Source organism: Pinus tabuliformis, chromosome 5_2, assembly GCF_031772625.1.
Source record: "Pinus tabuliformis cultivar Carrire ecotype Pingquan chromosome 5_2, CPIR1, whole genome shotgun sequence".
Lineage (NCBI taxonomy): Eukaryota > Viridiplantae > Streptophyta > Pinopsida > Pinales > Pinaceae > Pinus > Pinus tabuliformis.
Window position 1 is genome coordinate 1,061,660,796 of NC_142306.1, and position 17,392 is coordinate 1,061,678,187.

Genomic DNA, 17,392 nt, shown 5'->3' on the forward strand with positions numbered 1-17,392 from the left:
CCCGCGTAATCTAACCGGACACAAGATTTGATTTATTAAATATATGATTTTGGTAGGGTTTAGTGGTCCTTAGATATTTTGGTTGTGATTAATATGATTGCTACGGTACTCTTGTGAGGGAGACACCTGTCTCGACCTCGGGCTCTGTTCTCCCGCCTTCACTGTGCTTGTAACCCTAGCTCCTCACTTGGTCTGTCATTTCGATTGTTGTTTGTTTGCGCTGAGAGGGTCTGCTCTCTGGTTTTCCTCCTGAGGGTTTCGTTAATGTTGCTCTAGTGCTCAACTTGGCTTCTCGGCCACGGCTTGTCCAGTAGCAGGACTCTGCTAGTGTTTTATCTGTTTTGATGGATGCCTGTATTTGCTTATCGGTCTGCCTGAGGGTTATGGGCTGCCTTTTGGCGTTCTGCGACTGTGTCCGAAGGTTTGCTATGACACGATGACAACTTATTTCCTCCTAAATGTGTCTGGAATTATTGTGTTTATGTTTCACTGGTTACTGTTCGATGGCTTTGCTATTTAATCTTGCTTCTGGTTACTTATGCATTCAGGTTGCGGCCACGAGGTGACCTCGTTCTCGACCTCGGTTCGCAGACTCCTTAGGTATGCTTTCTTTCTTTGCTTTAGTATTTGTTATGCTTCTCTTTCAGGTCTTGACAGTTAACGCTCCTTGTGAGCAGGGTCTCTTGCTGGTTCGCGACTTGTTGTCGTCTCTCTGCTTGTAGTTCGTCAACCCCTTCTCTGGTAAGTGAAACCCTTACCCTATTTCTTTACTCGTTTGAGTTCTGTTTGTGTTCTGCTGTTGATTCTCTACTTATGGTGGTTGCAGGTGGAAGGCGAGCAAGCAACGGTGGCTTCAGCTCCTCTTGCGCTTTGCTAGACGGGGTAGGGTCTTTCCATGATGTTCATACTTGTAACCTGTTGATGCTGTTGTGCCTTAGTTTCAGGCTCCGGCCTCTCTGTTGTTTAATTAGTCCCTCTGTGGAATATGGATAGGTTGCTTGTCTTGCTTAAGATCTTTGGGGTTTTAGGGTGAGCGTATGTTCAGGGTTTCGAACCCAGGTCTTCGGTCTACTTGTGACATGAATTGGTTTAACTTATGTATATGTAATTCAGGGTTTTGAACCCAGGTCTTCGGTTTACTTGTAATATGAATTGTTTAACTTAACTTATAAATTATTTTGCAAAGACTCTTGTAACTTATCTTTCAAACTGTGTTTGCAATGAAAAGATTTATATAATGAGTCTTGTAGTACCTGGACTTTGATGTTGTTTTCATATTGGTGATTCTGGTGATGTTAAATGTGAAACCCTCTGCTTGTTCGCCTTACTGTACACTTGTCACTGTTCAAAACTGTAAGTGGTTGTTTGTGAGGCTTGTCGGTTCTTCAATGGTTTCCTCTCCATATGCTTGCAACAACACTTTCACGCTCTCGGTCTTGTTGTCTTTGTTTGTCTTGATGTCTGCTAGAGATTTCAATTTCCAAGGCTTGCTTCTGTTTGGAAATGCGCTCAATATATTTTAAGAACAGGAAAGAAACTAATTGCACATGGAATTCAGATGGCTGCAAAATATTACTTGTAAATTCTTTATTGCTCTTCTACTATGATGGAAATCAACCTCACAATGATTTTTTCTTTTCGCTTTTATATGATGTGTTAAACAGTTTTGGAAACTGTTAACAGTTACCATAAGAAACTGTCAATTTCCTATTTATCTAAATTCTAGGATTAGTTTAAAAGAAGCAGAGGTTTTGTTTTTTTGTAAATAAATAAAACAAAACATCTTAACAGAAAAATGAAACTGAATCTATTGTCCTGTCCCAATTGTTGATAACTAAGGAAATAAAATAAGAATAAAAAAACAACTCAAGGAAAATGACCTGTGAACCTGTTTAGTTTGCGAGTCAAAAACCTCCACTTGTCTACCCCTGGTTGGATGCTCCTGCATCAAGCTCCCAGGGTAACAAAAAGTCATGGCTCCGGTCCATGAGCTCCTCGATAGAATACCCTGCACATTGTATCTGTCCCGCATCAAGCCACGAACTGTCCTCTATAGGGCAGTTCTTCCACTTGACGAGGTACTGTAGGTACTCCTTCTTCCGTGTCCGCCTGGCCACTTGTGTGTCGAGGATTCCCTCGATTTCGAGCGGCTAAGCTGAAGGCATTTGTCTCATCCACGAACTACTCTCCTCGTGGGTGTCATGTTTTTCCTGTGCCGAACTGTCCTCTTCCAAATTGGCAATGTATGGAAATAAATCTGCCACATTAAAAATGGGCAATATTCCTGTACATGGAGGCAATTGCAGTTCATATGCATTTGCAGAAAACTTGCGCAGAATCTTACAAGGTCCAATTTTTTTTAATTTCATCTTGTTGTATTCGCCCCTAGGAAATCGTTCCTTGCATAGATGCGCCAAGACCTGATCCCCCACATTAAATTGTACCTCACGTCGTTTCAAATCAACTTTTTGTTTGTACTTCTGACTGTTGTCCTGTAATTTCATCTTCACTTGCTTATGTAGGTCATTAATTGCTCTTGCAAAGTCTTCCGTGTTAGCACTTCTTTTCTCTAGCTGTCCCAAATCTCGCAGTTCATGCACTCCTCAGGGATGCATTCCGTACACAATCTAAAAAGGAGTGCTTCCTGTGCTTCGATTTGGGGAATCGTTGTAAGCAAATTCTGCTTGAGCAAGCACATGATCCCACATACGTGAATTTTCTCCCATTAGACTCCTTAGCAGGTTTCCTAGACTTTTGTTCACCACCTCTGTTTGCCCATTTGTCTGTGGGTGATAAGTGGAGATGAAGTTCAATGTGTGTCCAGCTTCTTCCACAGGGTGCGCCAAAAATGTCCTATAAATTTCACATCTCTGTCAGAGACAATGGACTTAGGCAAGCCATGTAACCTGACAATCTTTGTGAAAAACAAGTGTGCTACGTGAGTGGCATCACTGGTTTTCCTACAAGGAATAAAATGCGGCATTTTTGAAAATCGGTCTACTACCACCATCACAGAGTCATGACCATGCTGTGTTCTCGGTAAACCCAAGACAAAGTCCAAGCTCACTGAGTCCCACAGTCTACCTGGAATAGGCAGTGGTGTGTAGAGTCTCGTATTCTGACTATGTCCTTTTTCCAATTGACACACTTTACACCTGGTTACAAATCGCTGCACATTCCTTCGCATTCTCAGCCAATAATAAAAGTGACTGAGCTGATCCAAGGTCTTGTCAATGCTGAAATGTCTGGCAAGACCTCCACTATGTTTCTCCCGGATGATGTTCTCCCTCATCGAACAGTCGGGAATACACAGATGTCCTCCCTTAAACAACAGCTTCTCCTGTAGGTTATAGTCCAGCCATGGACTATTATTCCTCATCAAAGGGTTTTGGCAGGCTTCATAAGCCTCCTTAAAATCTGCATCTGTTTGATACAAGTCTTTCAGGTGTTCAAAACCCAGCACTTGTATCGTGCTCTCCTACAAAAGCAAAACCCTTCTGCGCAATGCATCTGCTACCTTATTGGCATGTCCACTAATATGTTTCAACACAAACGTATAACTCTGCAATTATTCAACCCACTTCGCATGCTTGTGGTTCAGTTTGTGCTGTTGCATAACATACTGCAATGCAGAATTATCTGAAAACAAAACAAACTCATTACCCAACAAATAGTGTCTCCTTGTCATATGATGAGTACTTATGCCTGCTTTCATTCAAATTTTCACTGAAATAAGTAACAGGTTTGTCTTCTTAGCTGAGTACGGCCCCAATGGTTGTACCACTGGCATCACAACAAACTTGAAAAAGTTTGTTGAATTCAGGTAGCCTCAAAATTGGCCTGTCAGTGATCTTTTTTTTCAACATCTGGAAACTCCTTTCCGCCGCTTCAGTCCACTGAAAAGGTTGACTTGCCTTCTTGATTGTATCCAACATAGGTGCGCATATTCCACTAAATTCCCTTATAAACTTACGATAAAAACTTGCCAACCCATGAAAACTTCGTACTTCGAACAGACTCTTAAGGGATGGCTAGCTAAGTATAGCTACAACTTTTTCTGGGTCCATTTTCAGCTCATTCTCTGCAATCATGAAACCCAAATAGATCAACTCCTTCTGAAAGAAAGTTCATTTCTTCAAATTTATCAGCAACTTGTTTTGCTGCAATTTATCCAAAACAGATCGAACATGTCGAAAATATTCCTCTCGGGTTTTGCTAAAAATCAGTATATCATCAAGATACACAATCACAAATTTCCCAATGAACTCCTTCAGCATTTCATTCATCAGGCGCATAAAAGTACTAGGTGCATTACTTAACCCAAATGGCATCACCAGCCATTCATATAGCCCTTCATTAGTCTTGAAAGTTGTTTTCCATTCATCCCCTTCCCGGATTCTAATATGGTGGTATCCACTCTTCAAATCTATCTTCGAAAAATAGGCTGCCCCACTCAAACAGTCCATCATATCGTCCATTCGTGGCAATGGAAACTTGTATCTGATCGTAATCTTGTTTATTGCTCACGAATCCGTGCACATCCGCCATTCGCCTCCTTTCTTGGGAGCAAGCACCGTCGAAACTGCACATGGGCTCAAGCTCTCCCGAATCAGTCCCTTATCCAGCAATTCCTGTACCTGTTTTCTAATCTCCTCGTTGTCTTTGGGGCTCATCCGGTAAGTAGCTTTATTCGGTAGACTAGCTCCAGGGATGAAATCTATGTGATGATTGATACTCCGCTTTGGTGGAAATTTATCTGGTAAATCATCCACCACAATGTCGCTGAATTCTTGCAACATTTCCTGAATTTTTGCAGGTAAATCAGAAATTTCTGTGTGCAACAACACTATTCTTGGTCTTCTCACAACAACATATTTCACTTCATCATCTTCAATCTGCTTTAAAAATTGTTTTAACACTTTTGTTCCACTAGTTTCTGTTGTTTCCTCCTCCTTGATGGGCACTAACATATGCTTAATTCCATCCTTAACAAACTTGTAACAGTTTGTCTTCCCATCATGAACGACTTTCTGATCATACTGCCACGATCTTCCTAGCAAAATATGACACACATCTATGGGAATGATGTCACAAATAACTTTGTCCTTATATCTGCCAATATGGAATTCCACCTCACACTGCTCATCAACCAGTAGTTGGTGACCCTTCTGTAACCACGACACCTTATAGGGGGTTGGATGCTTCAGTCGTTTCAGACCCAATTTTTCCACCATCTCTGTTGCAACCAGATTATCAGTGCTTCCACTGTCTATAATCAACTTGCATCATTTGCCATGTGACTTGCACACAGTCCGGAACAATGCCTTCCTTTGGGTTTGTTCAGCTGTTTCTTTTGCTGGTTTCAGCAATACCTTATTCAAAACTAAGGCCTCTCCTATCTCTGGTGCATTTTCTACCTCCTGAGGCGGTGCCTCTGCTTCTTCTGTCTGAGCAACATATGCTCCTCTTTGACCAGCCTGTTCTCCTTCAGGACATTCAAAGGATCTGTGCCCCCACTTGTGGCACTTGTAGCACTGGTAGGCAGCTCCTCTGCCTCTGCCATTTCCCCTGCCTCTCTGGTATGGCCTTCCTCCTCTTGTGCTGCCATCCTTTTCTGTTGTCCCTAAAGGTTTGGAACTGTTGCCCTCTTCACTGTTATTGGCAGTCCTTCCTCTGCCAAAGGATTTTCCTTTTCCTCTACATGTTCCTCATCCCCTCCTGGCATTCTGTTTTCTTGTGAGCTTCTCTTCTGCCTTTAAGGCAATCTTATATGATTCTTCTATATTCTTTGGAGAAAGAATACTTATTTCGTCCAATATTTCCAGCCTTAGGCCATTCACAAACCTTGTTGTCTTCTCTGGGGTGTCTTCAGTATATCCAGCTCTCAAGTTCACCCGATAGAATTCTTCAGTATATTCTTTCACCGTCATTCCTCTCTGCTTCAAATTTTGTACCTATCGATGTAAAGCAATCTGATAATCTCTGGTCATAAATTTGCCCTTCATCTTGGCAACTATTCTGGTCCACTTTTTAATTGGTAACTTGTTCAATCTTCTCCTTTCTACCTGGACACTGTCCCACCATAAGGCTACGTGTCCCTTCAGCTTGGTAGCAGCGAATTTAACTCTCCTATCTTTGTTGACCTCCTCACATTCAAAATACTTATCCAACTCACTAATCCAGTCCAACAGCACCTCTGTGGACAAACTTCCATCATAGTTCGGAATTTCAGGTTTTGGCTTACTGCTAGCCAACAAAACTGACCTTAATAATTTAATCTCAGGTCCTTCTTCATCTGATCCATCTGTTGTAACTACAGCCTCTTCCTCACTGTCATCTCCTACTTTTGAATCCCTTCTCCTTCTTGCTTCTAATGCTGCCAAATGGGCATTCAAGATCCTAAGCTCTTCTCTCAACCCCTCATCTACGACTCTTTGAATAGCTCTGCCATGACCTCTTCTCCCAACTTCCATTTCAGTCCACTAACCTGCTCTGACACCAAAATTTGATGGGACCAGCCCGCGTACTCTAACCGGACATAAGATTTGATTTATTCAAAATTATTAAATATATGATTTTGGTAGGGTTTAGTGGTACTTAGATATTTTGGTTGTGATTAATGTGATTGCTACGGTACTCTTGTGAGGGAGACACCTGTCTTGACCTCGGGCTCTGTTCTTCCGCCGTCACTGTGCTTGTAACCCTAGCTCCTCACTTGGTCCGTCATTTCGACTGTTGTTTGTTTGCGCTGAGAGGGTCTGCTCTCTGGTTTTCCTCCTGAAGGTTTCGTTAATGTTGCTCTGGCACTTGGTTGTTTGGCCACGACTTGTCTAGTAGCAGGACTCTGCTAGTGTTTTATCTGTTTTGGTGGATGCTTGTATTTGCTCGTCGGTCTTCCTGAGGGTTCTGGGCTGCCTTTCAGCGTTCTGCGACTATGTCCGAAGGTTTGTTGTGACATGATGAAAACTTATTTCCTCCTGAATGTGTCTGGCATTATTGTGTTTATGTTTCACTGGTTACTGTTCGATGGCTCTGCTATTTAATATTACTTCTGGTTACTTGAGCATTCAGGTTGCGGCCACGAGGTGACCTCATTCTCAACCTCGATTAGCAAACTCCTCAGGTATGTTTTCTTTCTTTGCTTTAGTGTTTGCTATGCTTCTCTTTCTGGTCCTGACAATGAACGCTCCTTGTGAGCAGGGTCTCTTGCTGGTTCGCGACCTGTTGTCGTCTCTCTGCTTGCAGTTCGTCGACCCCTTCTCTGGTAAGTGAAACCCTTACCCTGTTTCTTTACTCATTTGAGTTCTATTGTGTTCTGCTGTAATTTTTTTAGATATACAAGTCACATATATGATAAATTTATAATTTAATTTAAGACTAGGATATTCAGAGATCGTCGAAACTCAAGTTGAGATCCTAGACTCTAATGGGACGTCTATCTTTCTGGTCTTACTACGACAGGTCATGTCTCCAGAGACTTGAACTCGATCGGACGAGATGACAAACCACCATCCCTACCACTTGAGCTAAACACCCATTGACTTTGATAACTTTTAACCAATGAAAAAGAGAAGTGAGGTGTAACCATGGATGCACTATGTTTGAATGCATGTTCAATTATGAAAAAAATAATAAAAAACTTTTTATTAAAAATATTTGTTATTTGATGGAAAAATCAAAACTTTTAATAAATTTCTTTCTTATCTTATGGAAAAATCAAAACTTTATATTATAACTCTTTATTATTTTAAAAATTCATTAGAGTATATTATTGCTTTAAGTGGTGTTCTCCACCATGTTATGGTAGAGATGTTGTAATTCTTGTTTATTTGATTCGGTCAAAAAAAAATTAATATTAATATTTATAATTATAACTATAATTAATAATTAAATGAACCTATATCCATCTTAATTTTGTATCTACCAAGTGTCGAGAGAGATCAAATCTTTTGAGATACAAACGTTTTTCAACATGAAAAGAGGTCTGATCCGTCTTGATGCTTGGTAGATCCAGAGTTAAGATGGATCTAGGTTGGTGTTACAATAAATCAACTTTCCTATTTTGTTAATAAAAGCTATTGTTTATCTTGCACCTAGAGTAAAGTAGCCCATTATTATTTTTTTAATCTAGGACAATCGGTAAGTGGTGAGAGTTATCCTGAACAGACCCAGGATCAAATCTAACTAGCTGCCACTATAAACCTAGGCTACGTGCAACCGCCTGCAAGCCGCACAATAGCAAGAAACTTATGCCTCAACAAGAGCCGAGACGTCCGCTATGGGGTCGCCTACTCTTCTAGCCAAGACACAACAGGTCATATATATACTCAATGAGATTTGAACCCTCATCTCGCGGGTTACACCCCGGAAACTTATATGTTGTAATGTCATATCCTATGTTGTGAACATTTTAACTCAATCAAATTACATAAAAAATAAAATTTTAAAAAATAATAATAATTACAATGAAATTGAGGTAAAATAGTCAATTTACAGTGGGTTTTTTGGGCTCTAGGTTTTGACAACCCATGGTTTTGCCAAATAGTGTGTATATATATATATATAGTCATACTCTATATGTCCTATGTTTTGCAGGGTTTTTCGGCATATTTTCTAGTCTAATTTGCCCAAAATCTAGCGGATGTTGCTTAGAATCGCAAGTTTGAGTTCTAAACTCTTCACAATTTGAGTGCCCTAAGGGTTTTTCAGGGTGTTGAATCTATATTATAGTCAAAACCTCATTTTAAACAAGAAAAACAAAATTCGGTCAAAAAAATCGCAAGACCAAAAACTCCAAAACATAACATATTTAGACAATACTTATATATTAAACCAACCTAAATCTATCTTAACTTCAAATCTACGTAACATTCAAAAAAATCAATTTTTTATAAATAAAATTTTAAATTTACTAATTAAATTTACATTTTTAAAATAATTATTAAATATTATTATTAATTAGGCCGATAGGCCTTCCTCTGAAAGGGACTTTCGTCGTCCCTTTGTTCCTCATGCTGACACGTGGCGTCGGAAGCACAATCGGGATTTCTGCAATCTTGTCCTGACACGTGGTTTCTGCAGCCGATTTTATAGTGAGTTGTTACCCATTTTACCGGAGTTCCAGGATTATTGTTTAACGGGAGTCTCTAACATGTGAATCTTTCACAGCGGCATTAATCTCCAGGGAATTCTTCACATGTACTCGGGCAATGGCGATGCATGTTACGCCGAAAACTCCGACAGGCAGAGAATGTCTTCCAGGTATTGCAGCTTATGCTTGAGGCAGCCCTTCAGAAGCTTGCATTTCCCAAAGAGGGCCCTCTCAAAATTGCAGATCTCGGTTGTGCTACCGGTACAAACACGGTATCAGACGTTGATTTCGTTGTCAAAACACTCACAAATCTGTGTGGGATTGGCCATGGCGGGGCCTTAATGGCAGAGTTCCAGGCTTATTTTTCTGATTTGCCTTGCAATGACTTTAATGGGCTCTTCAGTCTGCTGGACCGGCGTGGGCATTCTCGCTATTTTGTTGCGGGTGTACCCGTATCCTTTTACAACGTTGTGTTTCCGAGATCGACCATTCATGTCTGTTTCTCTGTCATGGCGCTTCATTGGCTTTCACAGGTCAGTTCTGCATCATTATTGTTAGATAAAATTAATGTGGTTTGATGATCATAGGTTAAGCCTTACTGCCAAATTATTTTATGAACTTTGTGAATGATAACATTATCATTATTGCACCCCGGATGCGGGTGATCGCTAGCCATGTGACACACAAGGCTCGTCCAAAGGGCATGTGTCCGCCCGGACGAGCCAAGCATGACAGAAGGACACGCATACATTCTACCACCCTTCAGCATTTAAGGAGGGGAATTAAGAAGGTTGACAGAGAAGTCCTGTCGACCATCAAGGCGATTCTTGAGAAGCGCATCATGGCGCTTAATAACAGCCTTCTCCCAGACATTCTTACGCCATTTCTCGCTGCAACTGTTTCGTTCTCGCCGGAGGTGACGGAGGTTCTGAACTTTGATTGTGAATGTGAGTGTGATGCTGCGGAGGAGTGGGGCAATTGGCAAGCTCACAAGCAAGCCAATTGCGCCTCTGAGAATTTGGTAACGCCTCTCTGTATGCGCCTTTCGTTAGCTCCTGCTCTGGCTTCGTTAGAAGGTGAGGGCACTCGGAGCTTCAGCTCGTATCCGCGTCCATTGTTAAGTCCTGTTCTGGCTTCGTTAGAAAGTGTGGAGGCTCAGAGTCTCAGCCCTCAATCAAACATTAAGAAAGAGGGTCAAGGCTCTGCTGCCACTGCTCTCGGCAATTGGGAAACTCAAACCTGGTCTGGCAGCATTTCTAGGCCGACTCCGCTGTTTCACTGTGGAATTAAGCGCTCTGCTCATAAGACCAGCATGCAGCGTACTAGGGGAAGAGGCAGCGGCGGCAGGGGTGGGTATAGTGGCAGAGCCCCCTCGACTTCCTCCTCAATTGAGGAATCCTCTGAATGTAGAAGGCCGAGGGGAAGGCCCCCGGGCAGAGGCAGAATGGGGGAACAGCCTGCGCGCATGGATTGTGGGCACACGGAACACCAAATGGTGCGTTACCGCCTCCCCTGCACCTTAGCTAATTCCACTTTCTTTGTGACTGTCTCTGTTGAGCATTGTAGCAATCCATGGGAAGATGAGGATGACATCCCTCGGGCCAACCCTCCGCGTGTTCCTGGGATTGTTCCCATGGTGGATATGGAATTCCCTGCTGTTGAGATGATGCGGCCCTTACATGACCCGGGAGCGAGCCTGAGAGAGCCTGTTGGTGACTCAGGCGCTGGCCCAAGCGACCGTGGAGCGCGCAACCTTGGCAAAGCTATCCTTCAGCCTCCACGCTGCAAGGCAGAAGATGAGCCGCAGACCACTGACGAAGATTGACATGCCCAGCTCGCACTCCAGGTTCTACAGCAAGAATTTTTCTCAGTCAGCTTCCTATGCGGTTATATATGAGTCTGTCACTCTGTCTCTATGTAATGGTGTCGGTTTTATGTTATCTCTGTTCTGTGTCGATGTTCTGCAAGTGTATATGTCCATGTGTCAGCTGCATGAATGTGGCTCTAAGTCTTTATCCATGTGTCCTCTGTCCATGTGTCCTATGCAATTCTGGCAAGAATTCTCAAGTGTCTACTGTCTGTCCACGGACAAATTTTACAGGGCCGCGGCCTCGTTGTAATTTTCACAATGTAACTCTGCTCTTGCTGTAATATAATAGTTTAGTATTACTTAGAAAAAAAAAAAACATTATCATTATTGCAGGTGCCTCAGGCTGTTGTTACGAAGGGTTCGCCCTTATAGATATATGATAAGCGAAGAGTGTGGATCGACAGAGGCAGGCAGGATGTTGCAGAAGCTTATTCAAAGCAATCTGAAAAGGACCTCAACACTTTCTTTAACTGCAGAGTGCAAGAAATGGCACCGGGAGGCGTGCTTTTCTTGTGTTTGATGGGGAGGCCCGTTAGTTGGCCTCCTGCACAGCAAGTCTCCGCCGGAGGCGAATTCTGTGGCCACGACTTTGAAGATACATGGGAAGAGCCAACCAATTTTACGTGTGTTGTTTTATTTTTTTGTTTTTGCAATTGTTTTGGGTGTCATCTTTTCTCTGATGGTTAATTTTTTAATTTGTTTGTTGCATGGCCATGCTAATTCTCTGTTCTTTATGTTCCATCTTGTCTTCCTTGTTTTAATTGTTTTCACTGTTATATTTTCGCTTGGTTTAATGTCTTGGTTTAGTGGTGGAGAAATTGAAACAGCCCAAACAGCCCAGCTGCTGTAGATTTCATAGATAGAATGGGTAGTAGATTTTACAGATAATTACGGTCACAAATGGAATGGGCAGATTTCACAGATACAATGGCAACGGCTACAGGAGAGGGTAAGGTATGATTAGTTTCATTTATTTTGTTTTTGAATATAAATTATAATATGTTTTGTGTTCTTAATATTTGGCGTGCAGGGGAAAACTAGGCAAGCGACATAAAACTGGGCGTGCAGACTAAAACCCAGTGTCCATCACGCAGGACATATCGCTGGACAACGAGGCAGAGATCAAGAAGTCTGTCAATGGGGTTACCTCAAAGGCATTGCGTTCGGAAGACAGTGATGCTTTACCCCTATTGTCAACAGAAAAATCAGGGATAGCAGAAGTGGCGTCTGGATCTGGTATCCCTAATGCAGTTTTCAATCTGGCGACGACTGTAATTGGTGCAGGAATTATGGCACTGCCTGCAACAATGAAAGTTTTGGGTCTGCCATTATGCTTTGCAGTGATAATCCTGATGGGTATTCTCTCGGAAATAAGCATTGAGTTGCTAGTCGAGTTTTCTGTTCGCCTGAAAGCTTCTAATTATGGTGAAACTGTTGAATCTGTTTGTGGGCACTCTGCCAGGGTTTTATCAAAGATTTGTATTATTGTAAACAATGCAGGGATTATGATTGTTTATTTAATTATCATGGGAGATGTGATGTCCTCATCTTCGCATCACCAGGGGCTTTTTGATCAATGGACAGGAAAGGAAGGGTGGTGGAGCGATCGGAGACTGATAGTTTTCATCACAATGGTATTTGTTCTGGCGCCTCTCTGTGCTCTTAAGAAGATAGATTCATTGAAATTCACATCTGCTGCATCTGTTGCACTTGCAGTTGTTTTTGTTGTTTTGTCATCAATTATTGCCTTTGTTAGGCTTATAGAAGGCAAGATCGAGAGGCCTCGGCTGCTTCCTGATGTTGGGTCCAAAAGGGCAATTTTGGATCTTCTCGTGGTAATCCCAATCATGACCAATGCATACATATGTCATTTCAATGTACAGCCGATCTATAACGAAATGCAGGATAGAACGCCTGCTAAGATGAACAGGGTTGGAAGGATCACCACAGTGCTGTGTGTGTTGGTGTACGAATCTACTGCAATATCAGGTTATCTTCTATTTGGGCAATCTACAGATTCAGATATTTCGTCAAATTTTGACAAAGACCTTGAAATTCCTTTCAGTTCCATTCTTGATAACATTATTAGGTTTGGATATGTGCTCCATTTGATGCTTGTTTTTCCTATGATCCATTTTTCACTTCGGCAAACAATGGATTGCATGGTCTTCAAGGGATCGAAGCCCCTCTCTGAGAGCAACAGGAGGTTTGTCATCTTGACTATCACTGTTTTGGTTTTTCTTTACATGGGATCTACTTTGATTCCCAATATTTGGGTAGCTTTTCAGTTCACAGGAGCAACCACACGTCTATCTTTAGGTTTCATATTTCCTGCTTTGATAGCCCTGAGGTCTCACCCCAACCAACGAGAGCAAAGCTTAGGATTAAGGAAGAAGATTCTCCCGTGGGCTATGCTTGTCATGGCATTGGTTGTGAGCATTATAGGAGTTCTTGGAAATCTTTTAAATCTTACCACTGGAAATAACTAAATATATTCTAGAAGTGGCGCTATGTTGGGAAGGGCCTTATTCTTATAATGTTATATCTCATCAGCCTAATTTTTTTCAAGGCTTGCTGATTCAGACAGGAGAACTGAAAAGCACTTTGTGATTTATCCATGCACATAATTGAGCATACAGGCAAGAACACTTGAATATGGGATGTAGACACAGTCTAATTCCATGAGCTATAGCTCGCTTTTTCATGCCAAGTGTCCTGCTTGGGTTGTACAATCTGCAGTTTAAATTGGTTTTAACTCTTTTTGAAAGCTGAGAGATATCATGTGTTAAAATGCATTCTTCTTGCTAGAGTTGAAAAAACCCTACTCAAATACATGAATGTTTGTTTTGTTCAGCTTCTGAGCCAAGCAGTATGATCTCCTTCTAAAGGCCTACAGTTATTTTTATGTTGCATGCTTTTAAGTATGATAGTAGTTTGCCCAGGAAGAAAAACTTCAACAAATGAGGATATGCAACTGAGAAACAGAGTAAAGGAACATGATTGATTCATGGATGGGGAAACAACCTGCAAAAATTAGAAACCATCTTTCTTGAATCTTCATTGACTTGAAATCATACACAGGTATGATTTTTTGGTCATTGGTATTGCCAGTTTAGTATATTTATATTTTTGCAGTTACATTATAGGCATATGAGAGGCCAACATGTTATTCCCAAAAGTTTTAGTACACTGCAACCTGTTTTATTGCTCCTAGAGAGACTCTTTGCATGCACTATCGACTTTTCAAGTTTGGTACCATACATACTCACGGACATTCCTTCATCGGGTTTAAATAATTTGTTGACTGCATGGAATTTTAGGCATTTTAAATCATGGAGGCTTGCATGTTCATGCTTTGGTGCCACAGCCTATAATTCTTGATGTAATTTTTGTTGTCTAATAATGGAATATAAGATGCATTTTCAAAGCAGAAATACCTTTGTTTCCATAGCTTGATGGATTCCACCCAAACATAGCCATGTTTATGTGCATGGGACCAATCGTTGCATCATGAAGCACTGTATATTATGTGTGCTTCCTTGTACATGATATTTTACATCCTGTTTCTTATCTATGGATTTGATTCCGTTTCCAAAATTCAAGTTTACTGTTGCTTTTTCATATATACTTTTGATATAATTCTTGAAACAATCTTTTACATACTAGTGTAGCTGCTTTGTTAGAGTCGTTCTCCAGATAATTTATTACCATGTTGGCATGCTATTTTTACTAACCCAACAAAATTAGTAACCAGTCAAAATCTCATCCACGTGACACAGGATCAAAACCCCAAGTAATCACTATAACCCTTATTTTTTTCATGCAAAGCCCACCATCATCCATCAGTAGGTATCCAGAGATTTAAACCGAGGTGAACAGCATAAACAATGAGTCCCAACCACTCGGTGTAACCATGACGGCCTACCACTTCACAGCATTATGCACCTCACAGTGCATCATTAATTGTTGTATATATTGGACACATGCACACATATCGACAATATATCTACACATATACAACAATTAAAGCATTGCTCCAGGATGCCTATTGTTTACCACCAATTTGGTGTCCTGTACTTTCCTTTGATCTATCTGCCTCAAAGTCATTAACTATTCACTAAAAAAAGTATTTAGGTTAATGTGTGAATTGCTATAATCACGATCAATACGTGGAACTGTAGTAATCAGCGTCAGTAGCATGCAGAATCCACAACTCAATCAACCCTTATTAGGCTGATAAAATAACAAGAAAATATCCATACAAATATATAAGTTGGGCTGCTTTTACTAAAAGAAGAGCAGGGTAGCAAGGGGCAGTGCCCATTGGTTTAGTGAGAACTTTAAATGAATCACCTATACATAAGTGGGGCATACACAATTGATATCGATCACATATAATGAAAAGTCAATGCTGCAGAATCCACGACTCAACCAGCCCTTATTAGGCTGATAAAATAACAAGAAAAGAACAATACAAATATATAAGTTGGGCTGCTTTTACTAAAAGAAGAGCTGGGTAGCCAGAGGCAGTGCCCATTGGTCTCAGTGAGAACTTTAAATGAATCACCTATCCATAAGTGGAGTATACACAATTGATATCAATCAGCCCAACCTATCCAGGTCTCGCATGCATTTTTGCAAGCTTATTAACAACTAACTAGTGACATTGTTTATAGGGCTTTTCACAACTAACCTTCTGTGATAAAAACTTTCATCTTTATGTTTATGGGGTTTTTCACAACTAACAAAAACTAACAACACCATTGTGAATATTTATTAATAATCACGGATGGTAATGCTTATGGGGCTTTTTCGCAACTCATTTTTTAGCTTAAAATTGATAATACCATTGTGATAATTTATTAATAATTAGTAACAGTCATCGTTATGTTTATAGGGTTTTCACAACTTACTTTTTAATTTAAGATTGACAACACCATTGTGACAACTTATTAATAACTAGTGACGGTCATGTTTATGTTTATAGGGTCTTTCACAACTTAACTTTTTAGCTTAAAATTGACAACAGCATTGTGACAACTTATTAATAACTAGTGACAGTCATGTTTATGTTTATAGGGTCTTTTACAACTTAACTTTTAGCTTAAAATTGACAACACCATTGTGACAATTTGTGACAACTTATTAATAACCTGTAATAGGCATGTTTATGTTTATAGGGTCTTTCACGATTTAAAAACAAATATTTACGTTAATTAATTCCTCTAATACTACAATTGCAATTTTTGTAATTATTGGTTTCAATAGGGTTAGATGTTACCTTAGTTGGCATTTCTATGTTTGGAATAAACCATTTTTGGCTCCCATGGACTACAACTAGAGTTGGAATAAGGAAGGATCTTGATGAGCCTTTTGTGTCATTTCTGTGAACTAGCTCAATGAAGTTGTGCTACTCCCAATAGAGTATATATCCCTCCACCCATTGCAACATGGATTCAACATTCCATAAACAAGTGAACATTGAGAGAACATACTTGCTTTTACCCTTTGATTCTCCCTTGTGCACCTTGAGTGCCAATTTAGAACATGGTCGATTACCCTATTTAGAACAACTCTCCTATTCCCAATCTCCATCATAAAATCCATCATTTCACCCTTGTGAACAAGTATACGTAAGCTCTAATCTATTTTGGATTAAATAATATTATATTAAAAAATAATATTGTATTAAAAAAATACAAAACAATTAAAAAATAATAAATAATATTATATTAAAAAAATATTAAAATTAACTGAATTAAAAATAATAAGAATTAATAATTAAAAAGAAAAGTACCTCAACCACACACTCCATTACACATTATAATGACACTCCATTACACATTATAATGGAACTCCCTTAATTCCAAAGTTAAATTAAACGTATCTCAAAGTTAAATTGACCAACTCTCTTAATTCCAAAGTTAAATTAATTGTATCTCAAAGTTAAATTGACCAATTTCAGTTTAGGCATGAATTGTTAAATAATATGCTATCATTAGAAATGACTATATATCAAATGTAGGTATGAAATATTAAATAATATGTTATCATTAGAAATGATTATGATTATATATGAAATGTATGTACGAAATAATGCGAAAAAGGTTAAATTTAACATGAAAATAGAAGGAAATAATTCCATTAAAATGTTAGTACATGATTTTTATACTAAATGGAAGTCAAGGAAAAAAAACCAACCATTTTATTTAGTTGATAAAAACATATTATTTTAAATCTAACAATCGTAATGAGAAGTAAATTGTGGAATTCATAAATGTTAATCATTAAATAATTAATTGTTAATAATTTTTTCAAAACAATAAGATTTAATTTTTAATTATTATATTTTAAAAATTATAATATATATTATTCATTTTTGTTATGGGGTCCTTCATTTTTATGAGTTGAATACATATCTATAAATGCAT

At 39.7% G+C, this 17,392-nt stretch overlaps 1 protein-coding gene and 2 pseudogenes across 2 annotated transcripts; 2 read left to right on the plus strand and 1 right to left on the minus strand.

Annotated features, from left to right (window-relative positions):
• Window positions 1-4,523: 4,523 nt before the first annotated feature.
• LOC149162897 (uncharacterized) lies at window positions 4,524-5,234 on the minus strand. The gene has a single exon (XM_089435302.1). The coding sequence runs from the start codon at window positions 5,232-5,234 to the stop codon at window positions 4,524-4,526; it is 711 nt and encodes a 236-aa protein (XP_089291428.1).
• Window positions 5,235-6,934: 1,700 nt separating this feature from the next.
• Window positions 6,935-12,129, plus strand: LOC149162898 (gibberellic acid methyltransferase 2-like; annotated as a pseudogene). The gene is made up of 5 exons (XR_016261464.1): window positions 6,935-6,944; window positions 7,201-7,264; window positions 9,169-9,624; window positions 11,295-11,910; window positions 11,992-12,129. The product of XR_016261464.1 is annotated as a gibberellic acid methyltransferase 2-like (transcript).
• Window positions 11,862-13,656, plus strand: LOC149162899 (amino acid transporter AVT6E pseudogene; annotated as a pseudogene).
• Window positions 13,657-17,392: the final 3,736 nt, after the last annotated feature.